The 19661-nt window shown below is 35.7% G+C and overlaps 1 protein-coding gene across 1 annotated transcript in view; it reads left to right on the plus strand.

Annotated features, from left to right (window-relative positions):
* The window catches only part of LOC150100290 (intermembrane lipid transfer protein Vps13-like), a 186728-nt gene that overhangs the window by 61717 nt on the left and 105350 nt on the right, over positions 1 to 19661 (plus strand). The window contains exons 4-5 of the mRNA XM_090402627.1: positions 3488 to 3589; positions 16160 to 16389. Of these exons, the coding sequence (XP_090258753.1) occupies positions 3488 to 3589; positions 16160 to 16389 (332 nt within the window). The remainder of the gene's footprint in view (positions 1 to 3487; positions 3590 to 16159; positions 16390 to 19661) is intronic.

The following is a 19661-nucleotide window of genomic DNA, read 5'->3' on the forward strand; positions in this document are numbered from 1 at the left end:
ATGCAATTATATTATAGCAGGTCATCACATCCATATTATAACTATAAATGTCATATGAAAAGGACTAAATTTAATGTTTAAATCGATATTTCTGTTTTATTATAAAAAGCAACCATCCTTTTTTTTTTGTATCTTTCCTTGAGGCATTGTGGGCTGCAAGAAATTGCTTTGTGAGCCTCATGCGGCCCACAGTTTGACATCCCTGCTCTACACCACTTCCTGATCCCCAAGGAAGTAACCAAATCTGTGCATAGTAGTCAAGATACTACTGAATCATAACCTTATAAAGAGGGATAATAATCTCCACCCCTCCCCCCACCATCTTTACTTGTTAGTGTGTTTTTCAGCATCCAATTGGGTTGTAACTTGGCTTAAGTGACATGACCTAACTAAATCTTTCTCTCTTATTCCAAGTTAGAACTCTAGAGGAAAGGCACTACTACTAATCAATCAGTACAATTGCCTGTAAGACCTTTTCAGCACCTGTCTGCAGATATTATAGGTCCCCTTTCACAAATAGAGAGAGAGAGGAAACTGATTTATACTAGTGTTTCTAGATATGCTATTGAGCTTTTCAGAAGCTTTTCTTATTCAGGACCACGAGGCTCACACAATAGCAAAACATTTTATTGAGGGAATCATTTATAGATATGGATGTCCAGAAGCACTTCCATCTAATCAAGGACCTAATTTTATCTTGGAGCTTTTATTATAAGTCAGTCAAGTAATGAAGGTGAAGAAGATTTTTATATTAGCATATAGTCCACAATGTAATGGACTTTGTGAAAGGTTGAATAAGTCAATAAAATAGATTTTATCTACACTTTCCACAAGAAATTGAAAGATTGGAACTTGTTCTTGCCTTATTCTTTGCTTATTGTTCTGCAGTCTATTCAAGTAATAACCCTGCGGAGGTCACAGTTAAAAAAAATTGCAGCGTAGGTCGTGTGTATTTGAGAGATGTGTTCATTACTAGTATGTGCTAAAATGCGATAAAACTTTAAAAAAAAACACTCAAATATAATACACGATGGTTTATTTATTTTCAGTTACAATCTAGGAATTATCGAACAAAGAAAAAAACAACAACTAAACCAATACTATACTGACATCAGAGTTCTCGGTATCTCTCAGATACAATTTACTATCAAATATCACTTTTGCGTTTGACTATCATTCTCATCATCGGACTCGACTAACAAAATCGCTGAATCTCATCAACATCTGATGGATTATCCAATTGATATATTTTTCCAGCCATTTTCAAATGGTAAATAAATAAAAAAAACAACAACAACTAAACCAATACTATACTGACATCGGAGGTTGCGGTATCTCTCAGATACAGTTTACTACCAAATATCACAAACCTTTACATAACACTTGTTAAACCAAAACTGACCACATAAACAGTGTGGAATATCACTCATAATATATACATGCACAGCTACTCATGACCTCCAAGCTATACACTGGATATGTGTAAGAATATTTATATTAAACAATTTGTTTGTATCTGTCATTAAATCTTACCTGTAAATTATAAGGTAGTGGATATCATCCATTCAAACAGAATAATAATCACTCATACTGATCGGTTAAAGAAATATTATTTGAATAAAAACACTTTAATAATACCGAGAGTGAATTTGAAAAAGCTACTCCAAGATGAAGGAATATTAAAGGGATCAGTAAGTTTTAAAACAAGTGACCATAAAAGCTTAAACCCTGGTAAAGATAATTATAAATGTAATAATAATTTTAATATCAGTTAAGAATGATAGAATATCTGATAAGAGGTGAGATTCACAAAAGGATTGATCAATTTCTTAAGACCATCTATCAAAAGAAAAAGACTGTTTTGTGTAACAAAAGTAAGGATGAGATGTCTTTTTTTTTAAGATGGATTTCCCCCCCCCCCCTCCCCACCTCAAGAGAGGTTATTTTGGAGTAGGATGATTTTCATTCAAATACACCACATTTTATTTTTTTATAAATTTAGGTGACTCCTGTATTAAGTAATCCTATAAAAAATAAATTGGGATAATTAAATGTACCCCCCCATTTACAGTAATATAATGCAGTTTTCTTTTAGTACTCTATTGTGAAATTTAATTTGGTGATTTTTGAATTAAATTAAAATCACTTGTCTTCATCTCCCCAAAGAGAATAAAAAATTATGCTAATAAATCTTTATATAAAATTTGATTGTTATTATTAGAATAGTTTATAACTTTATACTATAAAGTATCACTTAACTTTGGCAATGGTGAATATTTCATTGTGACATTGTGCGGTGTGAGACCACTGCCTCGCTTATTAGAGGCTTGAAGTGCTTGAAAAAGTTCTGTGTATACAGACTATGTAAAAAATAAATTAAAAAAATACAAAAGAAATAGAAAATTGATAAAATATAAAAAAATATCCTTAACCCGCACATGATACAAAATGCACTATAGGTTTGCAAATAACCTTTCGTGGATGTGAACAACATAAAAAAAAATCCATTTGCATTCTTCAAAATAATTGTTTAAAGTCTACTTTAAACAATTATTGAAGTCTACTCAGGTATTGGAAATAATGTTGACTTTGAATTAGTGAGATGCTCTCGTATTGGAAATTGAGTGAATTTGATTGTATTGGAATGCTGAAGTTGTTAGATTTTTTTTTTTTTATTCCTGAGATAAAATTTAAATTTGTGTCAATGTGAAAGCGTATCTCTTATGAAATATTTTTAAACAGATTTTATGTAGATAATTATATTTGTACATTTTTATATTTATTAAACAATGTTTTTTTTTTTTTTGCATTACAATTCTCTTGTCTTATTTAAGAGCCTGAGATAAGTGAATGTAATATATTAAAGTTTAAAGGTTTGGATTGCATAGTAATATTTTAAAGTAAATAAACATATTGGAAAGAAATCAAAAATACTTAAATAATACTAGTGCCATTTAAGAAAAGTAAATTATACTTCTATTTAATATAATCACATGATATATAGTAAATTCTGGTTATTTCAAAACCCAGGGACAAAATTATCAGCTTTGAGTTAAATTAATTTGAATCCTGTAACATTTTTTAATGTTTTTGTCCTCTCTCTACTATCAGAAGAAGAGTCCACTGAATAATTTTGTCAACTGCAGTTCTTCATACATACCAGTTCATAAATTGGTATTTATGAAGAGGTTATGTGGCCTGTGATATTTTCTGGAATTTGTGTTTATATAAAGTTCAAGGTGGCATGTGAATTGGCTTTTAAATTGCCTTATCAGATGGTTGTGTTGTCCCCCCCCCCAAAAAAAAAAAATCATATGCCCATACAATTAACATTGAGTATAACTTGTTTGTGGCAAGTCATGGGTGCTGCTACCAAAATTTGTACAGATAGTGGAAGCCACACCATTGAACCAAACTAAGTAAATGATAAACTTAATATTACTACATATTTATGTAAAATATACTTTGTAATAAAATGTTTTTATAGGTATTAAGTATAATGAAGAGAAAGAAGCAAAGGCCGCACAGGATGCTAAACAGAAGGAACTACTCAGAATTGAGGAGGCCAAAGCAAAGGAAGCACGTAAAGGTAAGCAGTTTTTATTTATTTAAGAGCCTGAGATCTTTTTTTAAAGAATTAGTAAATGTAGTTGAAGCAACATACATGTGGGACTCGAGTGATTTACTAAATTTTCTATCATATTATACAGTGATAAGAGAAGGTCTACATGATGTCATCAATTGGGTAGAGTGATCATGTGGTTTTGACATGAAGAGTGGCTGGGTGGAACAAGAGAGATGTGTGGAATTACAGAGCAGAGGACTACGATAAATTAAGGAAACAGATTGTTGATGTGTAGTGGTTTGATCACTTGAAAGGGGAGAGAAATCAGTGCCTGGGACCTGGTCTGGAATCAGTTACTTAAGGCAACGACAGATTGTATTCCTAAGGTTTGGTTGATAAATAAAGTAAGAAAAATCAATGAATCACGGAATTATGCAGGAGCTTCTATGAAAGAGGACACGATGGAAGACATATAAATACCCTAAAAAATTCTATAACTATGTTGTTAGTAGAAGAAAGGGTAAATATGGGTGACTGACTTTAGTTGCTCGAGATGGAACATGAGTCACATCTGCTGAACATATAGTGAAAATGTTCAATAAGTATTTTCTTTCTGTATTTCATGTGGGGGAGACTAAGAGTAGTGCTGGTAGAAACAGGAAGGAGAGCAGAAGGCTGACAGTTCAAGAATGGGAAGTGTTTAGAATATTAAGCCTTATTAAAGCTTGGATGACTGGATGGGATATCACTGTGTATGCTAAGAGAAATGTGCAAAGGAGCTAACATTGCCCTTGACTTGGTTGTTCAACATAAGTCTGGCCACAGCAACAGTTCCAGAATACCGTAAAGAGGGAAAAATAGTGCTGCTGCATCAGGGAAATTCCAAGTCATTAGTATCAAGCAGTAAGTCAGCTTGTATGTCAAGTGTAGTGGTGAAAGTTTAGAGAGGCTGGTTAGAAACGGAATATAAACCTGGGTTGAAGAGAATGGAAATCTTTTGAGAGAGGAGCATGAGTTTGTTAAGGAGAGGTCATATTTTAGTAACTTGGTTACTGTTAGATATTGAATGGAGAACTTCTTGACAAGTTATTCATTCAGGATCTAACATGTAAGCTTTACAAAATAACAAAGAAATTTGCATAATACCTGCTTACCTGCGGAAGGTGAGAAACACCAAAGCTGTTGTATGTGAAAGTGTATATCAGTATGTGTAATGTATTGGAATTATTTATTGTCAAACGGAAAGCTAAAATCAAGAATTATGTCAGGTTAGCAATTCATTTCAAGGAATAATGGCTTAATTTATGTATTATTAAGCTATCAAAAAATCGTAAGTCAGCAGGTAAGAAATGACTACTAGGATCAACGGTCACGTCTAAGCCGCAAGTGCCTGTCATAACACCGAGGCTGCAGCTTACGGGGAAGGCTGACGTACGCGCCTTTCATTGAAAACAACACCTAATAGCAAGTAGGGAAAGCAAGGGATCAACCTAAGGGCGATGTAAGTTATGGAATCGTGTGAAAAAAACAATACAGAAAAAGAGGGCACTGAGAAAGAATATTTAAGGCAATACGCGCCTAGCTTTAGGCTTTTTTCCTGTTTTCTTCGGAGATATTGGAGATTGAGAACTATCGACGAGCGATCGGAGATAGGACAAGCCGAGGGTGCTATGTCAACAGATAGCCAGCCGCATTCATGACTTGCGCTGAGAGGTATTCTGCAGAGATCCGTATGAGAATCAACAGCTCATGCAGAATGGTGCCAAACGTTGAATGACCCACCTGAGCGAGCAGAGAAGGCTCGTAGTTCCAGCCATTTCCTGATTCGTGTCTGGTAGCAGAGAATGGAACAACTCAGTCACGAAACCTGATCCAGAACCAGCCAAGATGAAGAATGACCCGAGCAACACGTGACAGCTAATAGACCTTTGGAGGGACTTGGTAAAGTAAAGATCCTTTTGTTTTTTATATCTTGAGATTGTTTGAAGGTAGAATTTGTGTCTTGATAAAGCAAGACTGAGGACATTTTAGAGAACTTTGACAGGATAGAGTAATTAATACAGCCAATTCTATTAGACAAAGAAAGAATTGTGTAGGATAAATCTCTAACTTGTATATGATTGAAGTATTAAAAACCCTTTGCTAATTGAGTAAATTTAACTAAGAGAGAAATGAGTTGTAAAATATCTATTTAAAGTAAATGTGAATGAAAGAACTCGACTTGAGTGTGACATTGTTTAATTATCCATTTGTATTACATGATTTTGCATGTCAGTTTATGTAAGAAGGTTAGATTAGTATTGAACAGTTTGTATAGCTTAGCATAAGACATTCACTTAGCTAGCAATTCAGAAGTTTTGATAACTTAATACAAGATTTAATGTACCTGTCTTTTAACATTAATAAACATATTTTGTTACTTGAACCTGAGTCTTGCCTGAATTCGAGGTGTCAAACTACCACTTGTGAAAATAGAACCAAATAGCGCGAAAGAGTTTAGATAATTATATAATTGCGATTAGATCTTAGGTCACGACTGCAAGGTACCGAGATCTATATACTCGTGTGTGAATTCTAGATTGACGTATATGCCTAAAACCTAGAAATATTTCCCTGACCTTGAATTATATTCTTGTTATAGGAAGCTGGCTGGCACAGTTAAAATATAAATTTGCCAGTTTCTGAAGAGGAAATATCCCTAGGAGCCAAACCAGGTTATATATTAAGGAGAAAGATATAAAATTAAGGTAGAAGGATATAGTGAGAACTGGATCAAAATTGGATCATGCTAAATATGTACTCTAATGAAGAAACGAAAATAGAAGGAGACATAACAATGGCACAGTTGATAGGATTTGATTAAGGCCCAAAATTTTAATTGAATGGATACTTAATCATAAGTGGTTTTGAACTCGAATCAGGTAATCAGACAAGTGTTAGAATTGAAAGATTTTGGAAAAGGGTCAAATTTGATAAATTCTAAGCTGATTGCAGGTATGGCTCACCCGACCAGTTCTGAATTGGACGATTCAGAATTTTTCCAAATGATAAATCCCCAACAGATTTTTCCTCATTTCTCTGGAGAGGACTTTGATGATGTGGAAACATTCTTTAGACATGCAGAAGAGCTTAAGAGGGGTGCTCGATGGAGTAACGTCTAATTCCTAACATTGCTTCGTAGCACACTAATAGGGAAGGCAAAAAATTTCGTTTGTTCGCACCCTGTTTTAAAAGGGACCCTGAGTTATGAGGACTTTAAAACAACACTCACCTCTGAATTCTATAAGAAGGGAGGGATCATCCAAACATTTAAGAAATTGTACAAAGTATGCAAGAAAAAGGGTAAGGGGGTGACTAGTTTTTTTAATAAAATATTAACACTCACCTGGGAAACTTAGGGCCTCAACCAAGGAGGGAGCCCATTTAGAATGGTTAGCACTCCAACAATTCCGGTTGGGACTCGCATATGATTTGCAAGAGAGTATTTACATGAAAAATGTTGGAAGTCTTAATGAATGTTATGAAGCTGCCAAAGAAAGGGAGAAAGTGTTGGAGAATTTGGCTCAGACTCTTGAAATAAGAAAACTATGAAGGCAAGATATATAGGATGCAGAGCGTAACACCACTGGAGGCACAAGGTGAAGAAAACCTTGCCTTGGTGGAAGGACTAGTGGAAGAGGTCCCGTGCAATTTCCTATTAGACACAGGAGCCCAAATTTCGGTCATTCCTTTTTCGATGTTCAAAAGACCTGGCTCTTTAAATGCCGAGAATCTCATTGAATTTCAGCAACCCCATCCACTAGTAGGTATTGCCAGGATTGAGCTTTCTTCCACTACAAAAATAAGAGTACGGATATCCATATCTTGCTTTCTCATAAACCTCACACACAAACTAATAGTTCTCCCTGAGATGTCAGGCCTAAGCAGTCAGGTTGTTCTGGTCTTTGATTTCCTGAAAAAAAAATCAATTCGTATATGATTTTGGGAACCAATCCCTGTCTCTTGGTGGAAAAACCGTCCAACCCAGACACAGCCCAAATGAAAGGGGGAAACGAATGAAACCATGCAAATTGAAGTAAGTACATTAGAGAAGGATCATGATGAATGGAAAGAAAGGCTTGCACACAGTGCCATGGAACTGCATGACTCCAATCATGCTAAGAAAGAAATTAGCGAATTCTTTCAGACAGCATACAGGGAATACCCCAAAGTATTCACTGCGGGAATCGCTTCCCTCTGCTGTACGAATGTGGTAGAGCACACAGTGCAGGTTACCTCGGAAACTCCAAAATATACAAGACAATATAAGACCCCCCTGAAACACCAGGACAAATTAGAAAAACTCTTGATAGAGTATGAGAAAGCAGGAATTATTGAAAGGTTGAATTCCCGTTGTAACAGCCCTTTCATTCTTGTTGAGAAATTGAATGGAGATCTGAGATTTGTGCTAGACTTGAGGGAGGTCAACAAGGTTACCAAACCCATTGATTTCCTTGTCTGCATGATAGAGGAATTGTTGGTCGGCCTGGAAGGAGCAAGAATATTCTCGAAGCTAGACCTGAACTCTGGCTATTACCAAATTCCCCTCGGGAAGAAGGACAGACAGTATTTTGCTTTTACCACAAAGTGGCAAAAGTACCAGCTGTGCCATCTTCCCCAGGGAGCAAGGAACTCAGCCATGAGTTTTCAGAGTCTCATGAACACTGTGTTAGCTGATGTGTTAGGCAAGGGAGTCTTGTGCTTCCGGGACGACTTGTTGATCTACTCATCCACACTAAGAGAACATCAGGGAATCCTGCTGAAGGTTCTAGAAGCACAAGATTCCCTTGCGTAACACATCAGCTAACACGGTGTTCACGAGACTCTGAAAACTCATGGCTGAGTTCCTTGCTCCCTGGGGAAAATGGCACAACTGGTACTTTTGCCACTTTGTGGTAAAAGCAAAATACTGTCTGTCCTTCTTCCTGAGGGGAATTTGGTAATAGCCAGAGTTCAGGTAGGGCCCATCTATCACTTAAGTGCTCAAAATGTAGATTCTTTTTGAAAGAAGTGGAATACCTGGGACACATAGTGAGCGATGTAGGAATAAAATCAGCCAAGGACACTGTGAGTGCTACTGGAAGCGAAGCCACCCTCCACAGTGAGACAAGTTAGGAGATACTTGGGGATGGTAAACTTTTACAGGAAGTTTATCCCTCAGTGCTCCAGATTAATGGATCCCATAGTCGGACTTACAAAAAAGGGGACCAAATTTGCATGGGGGAAAGAGCAGCAAAGAGCGCATCAAGCCCTGAATATAGCTCTAACCTTAACACCTGTACTTACGTACTCTAAGCTTGGACAAACCTTTTTCCTTGCTGCTGATGCCTCTAAAAGCACCATTGCTGCAGTTCTGGAGCAAGCAGAGGGAGAGAATTTCAGGCCAATTGCCTTTATAAGTAGAAGACTGTCTCCCTCTGAGCAAAACTACTCTGTGATTGAGAAAGAGGCCCTCGCAATAGTATACAGCCTTAGACAGTTTCGATACCTGTTACTGGGACACCACATTATCCTCAGGTCAGACCACAAGCTTGCTGGTCCTTAGAGATGCAGGAATACATTGTAGTTAATTATATTCCTGGGAAATCAAATGTTGTAGCAGACTATCTATCCAGGTCACTAGACACCGATCCAGACGAGGACACCGGTGCCGATGAGAAGAGGGTAAAACATATATTGATGATAAAAGGGAGTAAGGAGAAGAAGAAAAGGTCTCTGTCCCCCCCAACTTCAGAACTGGGAAAAATAACAAATCATTGACGCCCAAAAACTGGATTCAGTGTGTGTGTGTGTGTATGTTGGGGGGGGGGGTATACAAAAGGCTATCGGATGGGGAGGGCCTCTCGCACAGTCAGAAATTCTATGATATCATACACATGGATAAGGAAGGCCTTCTGTTGTCGAAACAAGGCGTCACAGGAAGATGGAAAGGAAAGATCCTAGTTCCGAGAGTCATGATTCCTTGGGTGCTGTACACGCTTCATGACGTGGACCTAGCAGGCCATCAAGGCATCCATAGAACATGGAAAAGGATGACGGACAGATATTTGTGGAAGGGGATGAGAGATGATGTTGAAGCTTATGTATCATTGTTCCATTTGTGTCAGCAAAAATCTGTCATCACTGGCAAGGTCACCCCCCCCCCCCCAACCGTTCCCACTCCCCTCACGTCTCTTTCAGGCTGTGGATATTATGGGACCTCTCCCTTCCACCTCGAAAGGAAATAAATGTATACTGTCATAATAGATATGTTCTCCAGGTTTCCCAAGGCCACAGCCATGAAGGATCAGATGGCACTTTTTCTCTTCTTAACTGATTTAATACAAATTCATCCTTCTCATATGTAGATTCACTATCCCACTTTTGAATTTTTTTCCCTTTTTTATTAGTTTCTTGGAGGTTTTCAATGGCATCTTATTTCTTTACAGTGAATAGGATCTACATCATTTGTAGTTTCATTGTTGCTCACATCATCCATGTCAGCTCTAGAAAGACTGTCAGCAACTACATTTTATGTGGCTTCCAAAGTCCATGTAATAATTCTTGGGTTTTTATCTTTGATATTTAAAAATGTTAGAGGCTTATGATTATGTGCTAACTATATAAAAATACTTCATCTTTCCAAGAAGATAAATTAGATCAATGATTCTTCTCTGAGCTAAGTTTCTTACTGGCTTTAATTTATCTTTCAAATTGCTCCGCTACAACTGTTCAGTTTTATGAGACATTAGTTGAAATCTAAAACTTAGTTCCTAACTTAGGGGTAATCAAAATAAGTGGTTTCTTCAAAATACACAAGATCATCAAAAGCCTTGTGCATTTCCAAAGAAAATTTTATTACTTTTTTTGTGAGATTAGTAAGAGGATTGAGATAGGTTGAACAATTTGGGATAAAATGTCTATAATAGTGTACCATTCCTATAACCTACTAATTTGCCTTCTAATTTACTGATATTTGTAGGATTACTTAAGGGAAAGAATTGCCTTAATGCTTTTCATTATCAGGTCCGATACCTTCCTTACCTATAATAATATGTCCAGTAATTCACTTTCTCAAGAAATAGTTCACATTTTGACATCCTTAGTTTGAATTTTGCCTCATGAATTTTCTTTATTAATACCTTCAGTAGTTTTACATGTGATGGAAAATAACTCTTTTCAAGAATTCACTATCATAATCATACAATAGTTAACTGATCATAAAGTTCAGAAACAGATTATTTTTGCATCTCCGTATACACACAAGTGAACTGTCTATAGATTTGGGTTGAGTTCATGTCTTCTGGAATATCGTCAAAGTTTGCAAGTCTGAAGCTAATCTTAACCTTCTTGAATTTTTGCACAAAATGCTTAACTTTACCTTAATTTAGACTTTAGAAGGATTCATTCTTCATTCTATAATATAATAAAGATCCAGAACTTGTATCTATTATACTTAAATATTACACAAGAATTATTTTTAAGATTCAATTAATTAATTAATTTTTTTTAGTAATCTAATCCTGTCAGTCTTATTAATCCTGCATCATTTATTGTGTGTTGGTGGGTGAGATTTTTTTTACTTCCTTGTGCACATAATCCTGTCCCCACACCTCCAAGTGAAATGCAATGAAATGAAAATACCTGAAACTGAACTTCAAATCAAACTTGCACACAGATTTATTTCTCAGGATGTCACATATATAACTTGTCCTCTTAAATTAATGTATTAGTTAAATACATTAATTTAAGTAAATACATTATTAAATTAATATATTTACTCATTAAAAGTTTGAGTCTTCGGACACTTGTGTAACCAAAAGAAAAATTATTTAATTTACAACAAGAACATCAATATATACAGCATAAAATCAATATATGTAACTTAACTATGCATGCGCCAATATATTCTTCAGTTTACCACATAAAAAAAACCTTATCTACTTCACTTTGTTACATCGTTTTTTCTTAAATATTTTACCTCTATTGTTCTCCTTGTGCCCACTGAGATCTGGCTTCTAAACTGACTTTCTGGGGTCATTTCTCTCTTCAAGCTCTGACGAAATTTATTTTTTAATGCTGCGCCAATCAGAACTCTGGGATAGAAATTCTTATCCGAAGAAACTTTCCCAGAATTCAAGTAATACCTTATATAGATTAAGTAGTTAGATAGATTGAGTTATCAGTATACAGTCATGGCCTTGACAATCTTAAATTCCCCTTTTTTCCTCTAAACATAGGTTCGATATTTTCGTGAGTGGTAAACTTCAATCTCTTACTTAGACAAACTCAGGTATACATGGAAAAACACATTTATTATTTATCTAAGAACATTGCAATTTAAACAACACATAAAATCAAGCAAATCAAGGTTAATACTAAAATACAAGTAAAGCAGGGTAATAATAATTAAACAGACAGGCTATTCAAACACACTCATGAGAATCTTATGTTCATCTATATCACAAACATTTATGTCGGTATTAAGCTAGATTACTGCTACTAACGACCCATACACATTAAACTTGGTCTAGACAACTTATGAACGTAGATTACCAGTCTAATTCGATTTTTACATAACACAGGAAACTGTCTCAAAATCTCTCTCTTCCTTTCTAAACTCTGTCCATTTTACATTTTCATCACCAATAGATAACACAAAAAAGGGAAGATTTGTACATAACTACCTTGTTAGATGTTTTCTCGATCCTTCCGTCTGTTTTTTGTTATAGATTGTCCCTCTGTACGATGGATTGCCGCCACGTGGGAGTCGTGCTCGTCCCGAATTGCCACTTGTTTCTTCTGTGCTTACGAACTTTTCGTGTCACCTCTTCTAACATGATTTACCTTCAAAGGAATCCTTTGCTGTTTTCTCATCAGATAGAGATGGTCTAAAACTCGAACACTGCCGTCATGTCGTGCTATATTTTCTTCAATTTGTGTCGCTCATCAATGGAAAACATGCTGCCGCGTTGCCGTCTTCACACGTCTTGTTGGGTATCAGGCATGCTGATCTGCTCGGGAACTTTGAGCAGGAGAGTCACAGGGAGGGAAAACGTGACCAGGAGCACCACAGGAACCAGGAGAAAAACGTAAAAAAAAAAAAAAGCAAAAAAAAAAGGCCCCCTCTCAACGATGTGAATCCATTTTAAATCCCATTATAGCATCCTCTTTCTGCACCCCAAACTTGTCTACGATGCTCTCCCATTTGCTGTTACCGAGTGACGTCACCACCTTGCTGTATGTGCATCGCTTTTTTCGGGGAACGCAAATTTCTTGCTCCTTCCATGAATGCCTACTCATGGCCTGTTATGTCATCTTTGGTGGTCAAGCTGCAACCTTTGACCTTTCGTTTGCACGATGATACACGACTTTATACATGGTATATTTTAACATTGATGTATTTGACAAATTAAGATTCCATCTATTTTAGACAAATAACTTTAAACATAGTACAATTTAATATTTATTTCCTTCTTCGATTTCATTTTAACTTAAGATTCAACCTCTTCTTTTATATTTTAATTCCTTTTTAAGCAAAGTTAATATCTGCATCTTCACATATTATGTCTGTTTTGCCAAGAGTACATGTGTGCTTTTGCTTGATATTGTTCTTTTGTTAAATCTTGAATGGAGCGGTTCTATTCTTGATAGAGCCATCATTCAAGATCTAATGACTTCCTTTCAGTGATATGAGTTAACAGTTAAGAGGGCTGAAAAGTTCTGATAAACACCTAGAACAAAAATGATATTAAAGCAACTGATATAACCACAAAAAAGAACATATCTTAAACCCTTTAACTCCCATGTTTCATCAAATTGTAATAATTTGTTCTTTTTCTTTTAGGATATATAAGAAGACATGTCAGAGGTCTTGAAGAAATTTGAAGACACAGAGGTGTGGGCCATCATCAAGTTTTTCGTGCTGCAAGACAAGTCTGAAATGGAGATTCACCAAACTTTGTGTGAGACTTAAGGGGAATATTCCCCAGCATATCTAACAGTTGCCAGATGAATGACCAAGTTTAAAACTGAGCATCCTGAGACAACAGATGCCCCATGTCAGAAAGACTTTCCACAGCAATCACACCTGAAAACATTGATGCAGTGCATGCCATGATCCTTGATGATAGATGAATGCCAGCCAAAAACATTGAAAGACTCTGGGGATATCCAGGGAATGAGTTGGGGTCATTATCCACCAACATTTGGACATGCAGAAGCTCTCAGCAAAGGGGGGTCCCTAAATGTTTGAATGCCAATGAAAAGAGAGAACGTGTGCTATCATCTCAAGGGATTTTGGATCATTTTGAGAAATCAGGTGCAAATTTTTTGGCTCGTGTTGTGACTGTTGACGAAACATGGTTTCATCACTATGACAGAGACCCAACAACAGTCAGTGGAGTGGAGAACCAAAGATTCTCCATGGTCAAAGAAGTTCCAAATCCAAAAGTCAGCAGGGAAGGTTCTTGCCATTGTCTTTTGGGATATGGATGGTGTATTCCTTACCAAAAAAAGGTGAAACTGTTACAGCAGCAGTTTATTCAACAGCTCTGAAGGAATTGAAGGAGGTACTGAAGGAAAAATGCCACAGGAAGCTGAGTAGAGGTGTGTTGCTTTTGCAGAACAGCACACCTGCTCACACTGCTTATGGAACCCAACAGACAATACACAACTTGGGCTTTCAATGTCTGCCTCACCCACCCTATTCGCCAGATCTGGCCCTATCTGACTATTTCCTATTTTCAAATTTAAAGAAACACTTGAAAGGAACAAAATTTACCACAGATGATGAAGTCACATCTGCAACTGAGGACTGGTTTGTGCAACAAGGGAAAGACTTTTTTCCCTCAGAGGATTGCAGATGATGCAGTAGCATTATAACAAGTGTATAACGCTTTCGTAGGGAATATGTAGAATAATGTTTAAGTTGCATAGTTCTACCTCAGTTCCTTCATGGTGATTATCATAGCTTTTCAGCACACCCTTATCCTTTATGAACTAAACTTCAGAAATTTTAGTTTCTTGTTTCCTACAGAATTTTTATTTTCTTGAGTTCACACAGGAGGAAAGTTAATACAAAACTGTTTCTTCCTATGTAAGAACAACATAACTCAGTAAAGTATATTTGATAAGAAATTATGGTCTTGTGTAAACAGTTTGCATATTAAGTATCTTTATGACTAGGCTACTTGTATATGGAGGCCGTTAACTTCATAATGAATTGCTTCCGTGTTCCATAATGTTAAAAAACATGGGAAGGGTTACTATCTACACTGGTTTTGTCCTTTAGTAAGATCTCATCAATGAGAGCCACACCTAGGAAGATTTTTTTACAAAACCTTTTTGATGATATTTGTCTAGATACAAACAGTACAGACATTTCATAGTTTAACAATTCATACAAAAATATAATTACATTCTAATATATAATCTAAATACATTTATTTTTATATCTAAGCAAGATATCAGTAGCCAAAAATAAAAATAACCTCTCAAAATGTTTTGCTTGCGATTTACAAAAAGAAACACATTTAACAACTTGATAAAATAATACCACATTATTTGCTTAACTTTAAATTCAATTTTTTTTAAAAATTTTTAATTTGTGGGATATTTGAATTTTAATACAGATATCTTGCACTTGTCTGATATCACCACATAAATTCCTATTGATATACTCTTGGAACAAGTGTGACTTCTCAGAAGCCTGGTACTGCTGAGCATAGTAATAAGACAAAACCAAACCTCATCAGCTCAAGCACATTTTGAGAAATTATCATTTTTGACAGTGCAAGTATTTGCAGAAATCCACAGATGATAACAAGTGATGCCTAACTGCTTTATTTAATGCTTCTGGTGGGATTAGATGTTGGTTGGTTAGCGTATCTGCTTTCCAGCCAGAAGGCTGTGTGTTTGAATCCCACCATGGGCATGGATGTGTGTGTGAGATTGTCTGTGAAAATGCTGGTGGTGGTGGTGGTGGTGGGGAGCAGTAGATGGCAATGGTGTAGATGATGCTTTTTGCTGTAGTTGTGGCAGAGACAGAGAAGTTTTAGGGTAGGTGTCCTCTCTCGATGAGTCCTTGGACTGCCTGGAGGTGTCGTGTAATAATAGTAATAATAATACATTTGTCTGAGTCTTTTTATTATTTAACCTGGTGGTTCTGAGAATCATGAAATGCCAAATATATGGATTGTTTTGTTTATGCATTTAACTTTTGCATTGTATTGATGAACATTCGACTTTTTTGATGCTCAACTTATACATAATGAAAACAGAAAGGAATGTGTGGGAAACATCTGTAAACAAAACTGATTAAGCAATATGTGGCATCACTACATGATTATCCAGCTTACAAGTTGGTTAGTATTGCTCAGTATTATCTTCTGAAAATGTTCAGACGTTGCTATATTTTATTGAGTAAATAAATTAACTTAAAACGTACATTATTTTAAGATTAATAACTTTGTTTACGTTATTTTATGGCAATGTTTTTTTCATAATTTTAATTCAGTACTTAATAGGTTTTTAATGATATGAGAAGTAACACAAGTAAATTATATTTGTATTTAGATGAAGAAAAGGATGCAAAGAAAGACACATTTACTGAAAAATTAGTTACACAGATAATTAAGAATCTTCAGGTAACCATTAGTAACATTCATATTCGCTATGAAGATACAGTTACCTGTACTTCACATCCATTTGCTGCTGGTGTTACACTTCATAGTTTATCATTTACAACAACAAATGAAGACTGGTTACCCTGTACTATTCAAGATTCAGTTAGCAGGATATATAAGGTAACAAATTGGTTACCACTGTTTTTTTATTTAATTAAACTTATTTTGCATACTTCTCAGTAATGAATTTATAATTTGTAACAGTACAGAATAGATATGAATGTATTTTCATTTGTCCTTTAATTTATCTCTTAATCATCTGAGCATTGTTTTAATATATTTTTTAATATTTGTATATTATGCATGCATGATATATTCTTTTGTGAGCAGATGACAGTCTCATAATATGCACCTGTTCATTTGATGTTCACTTGGTGTGATGCATTTATTCATGTAAGTTCGAGTGATATGTTCTTTGATGTAATGACACATTCCCAATATGTGCTTTGTTTAGATTTTTATTTTATATCCTGTCAGTTGCAGCTACTGACTATGCTACTGTATAAGTGAACATAATTCAACTGTATACCTTCTTGTTGATTCCAGGTGGGTTGATTCTTAACTTAAAAAAAATGAAACTAAAATACACAACTTGTCCACATTTGTATCCCAGGTTATTACTTATGTAATTGATTCCACTTAACTGACCTTATTAACCATTAATTCTAAGAGATTGATGCTTTATACATTGCTATAACTAACATAGATATATTTTTCTATATTTTACACACACACACACACACCGAATACTGAACACAGCATATTTTATCTTTAATCAGAACACTTCAGTAATCCAACACAACACAAAATTAGAATGTAATAACTATGCAAGCACTAATATATACTTCATTTCAGAACAAAGAACAATATAAAAATCTCTACTCTGTCTCTTTCACTTATAAAGTTAAAAGTTTTTATCCTTCATAAACAACAATCTGGAATTCTAATCTTTTATTTCCAGTAGAACGTTCACACTCTTGGATTCATATGGGAGAGAAAATTAATACAGAAATTGCTTCTATCTGTATAACAGGAATCTTGGTTCATCTGCATCCATAAGCACAGAATACTGAACACAGCTTATTTTATCTTTAATCAGAACACTTCAGTAATCCTTCAGTAACAGTGTCAGAATGCAACCGTACTCAAGGATAAGGTGGTTAACCCTATGCCTCCCGGTGTATCCTATGTCTATAGAAGCGTTGAGTTTTCAAGGCCAGTTTGCCTGCTTGTGGGATGAAAAACCCCAGATAAACTGGGGAGAAAAACCCTGCAGTCCATGTCCAAGACCAGCTAACTTGTGCTATGTCTGAGAAAGATCCTAAGCTCCTCATGTCAGTGACGGGAATCGAACCCAGGACACTCCTTTCCAAGGCATATGGTTGTGAGGTGCATAACCATTCGACTAACCGCATGGCCTGTTCATAATAAATACAATTCGCAAATAGAACTTTATTGAGCCCACTTCTGTATGAATGGGAAAACAAAACTGCTTTTAAGTTATTATAGCAAAGTCCTGTAATGGGCAAACAATTAAGTATTTATCATTATTATTGCACGTGCACCTAAATGGAGTCCTGAGACTCATTGTGGGAGACTCAAACTATCAACACAATATATATCATACCTCTCCTTGAAACTGTTAACTCACAACTGATGCTGGCAAAGCATTCCATTCATTCACCATTCTCCAAGTGAAATATCGAGGCCTCACACTCTTACTAACCACACTCTAACCCAGTTTCTATTTAATTTTTTAATCTAATCCAATTGCTACAGATGATTAGAGGGAGCAGAACAAGAGGTTCTGCTCCCTCTAATCAAGCACTGAAACATTACTCCAGCATCAATTCTATAAAACTCTTTAAGTAACTTAAATGTTTCTATCATAATCTCTCTTTTATTTTTTTTTTTGCCTATCAACCAACTTTTGCAATCCACAAACCCTCTATCTATCTCATAGGTTCCCAAACTTTTTCGGGCCACCGCCCACTTTGCAAGATATAAATTTTGTAATGCCCCCCCATTTTACTCGTAATATTAAATCATATAAAATTGGGTTTATTTTTGTACAAATCAATTAGAAAAGTGGTTTTATATATTTTATATATATTTTGAAATGAAATATAACGAATATATTTGCTACTGTAAACATAACTTGTTATACACACATATATACATGCTCTATTTTCTCATTGACATAGAAAATTGACATCTATTTCTATCTGACGTAGTAAATTTTCAAATGATTAAATAATTGAAATAGAAAATTGATAAAAACATTGATCATGTGAGACGGGCATAAGATGAATTAAAATGCAATATTTAAATTTTAAATGATTATCTAATCGCAAAATCACGAAAATAATTAATTTGTAAATATATATAATTAATTTCTTCTATAAAGAGCCGCTGACCCCTAGACCGCCTGAATGCCCCCAAATGCGTCTGATCCCACTATAGCCCCCCTCCCAGAAGGCTTCAGCACCCACTGGGGGGGGGGGTACTGCCCACTTTGGGAACCTATGATCTATCTTCATAGGGAGCATTCCACAGACCAGCCTAGTCATTTGCTTCTGGATCCTCTCCACCACCTCCTCATCTCCAAGAAACCCACGTGACCAGACCTGGACATATTAATCCAGATGTGGTCATATCAACATTTTGTAAAGAGGAATGATAACTTCTTTATCTCTGCTTGTTAGTGTGTTCCTTAATAACCAAGTAATTCTCTATGAGCTACCTCGGCTACTTTAGCAATATACTCTAAACTTTAGCTCTCTATCTATTACTATCCCCAAACCTCTGGCTTCATCAATTTTGTGGAATACCGTGCCCTCATTGTGATGCAAATCTTGTAATATTTGTATCCCAAAATACATAACTTGACAATTTTCCACATTAAATTGATATCCATTATGTTTTGCCCATACTGTCAGCCTATTTAAATCATCCTGGCAGCTCTCTACATCACCTTGATTAACTATTACCCTACTCAAATTTACATCATCAGCAAACAACTGAATATCTCCTTTCAAATTATTTCCTATATATTTTATGTACGAATTAAACAGCAGTGATCCAAGCACAGAGTCCTGCTGCACACCAATAGTCACCTACTTTCTCCTAGATTCTGTTCTTCCATATACTACTTTTTGTTATATGTCCATCAGCCACCATTGTATCCATATCACCAGTTTCCTATCCATCCCCATTTGTTGCAGTTTATGTAACAGTTCCATGTGGTATCTTGTCAAATGCCTTTGTAAAATCCAGCAGTGTCATCATGTAGCAGGTCCCTTTATCCAACTCGGTTATCATTCTATTCTAAAAAGTTAGTAGATTACTAATGCATGATCAACCCTTCACAATACCATGCTAACCTCATAGAG

The sequence above is a fragment of the Typopeltis vanoorti genome, chromosome 13 (assembly GCF_054136105.1).
Source record: "Typopeltis vanoorti isolate ZY-2024b chromosome 13, IOZ_Tvanoo_1.0, whole genome shotgun sequence".
In the NCBI taxonomy this organism is placed as follows: Eukaryota; Metazoa; Arthropoda; class Arachnida; order Uropygi; family Thelyphonidae; genus Typopeltis; species Typopeltis vanoorti.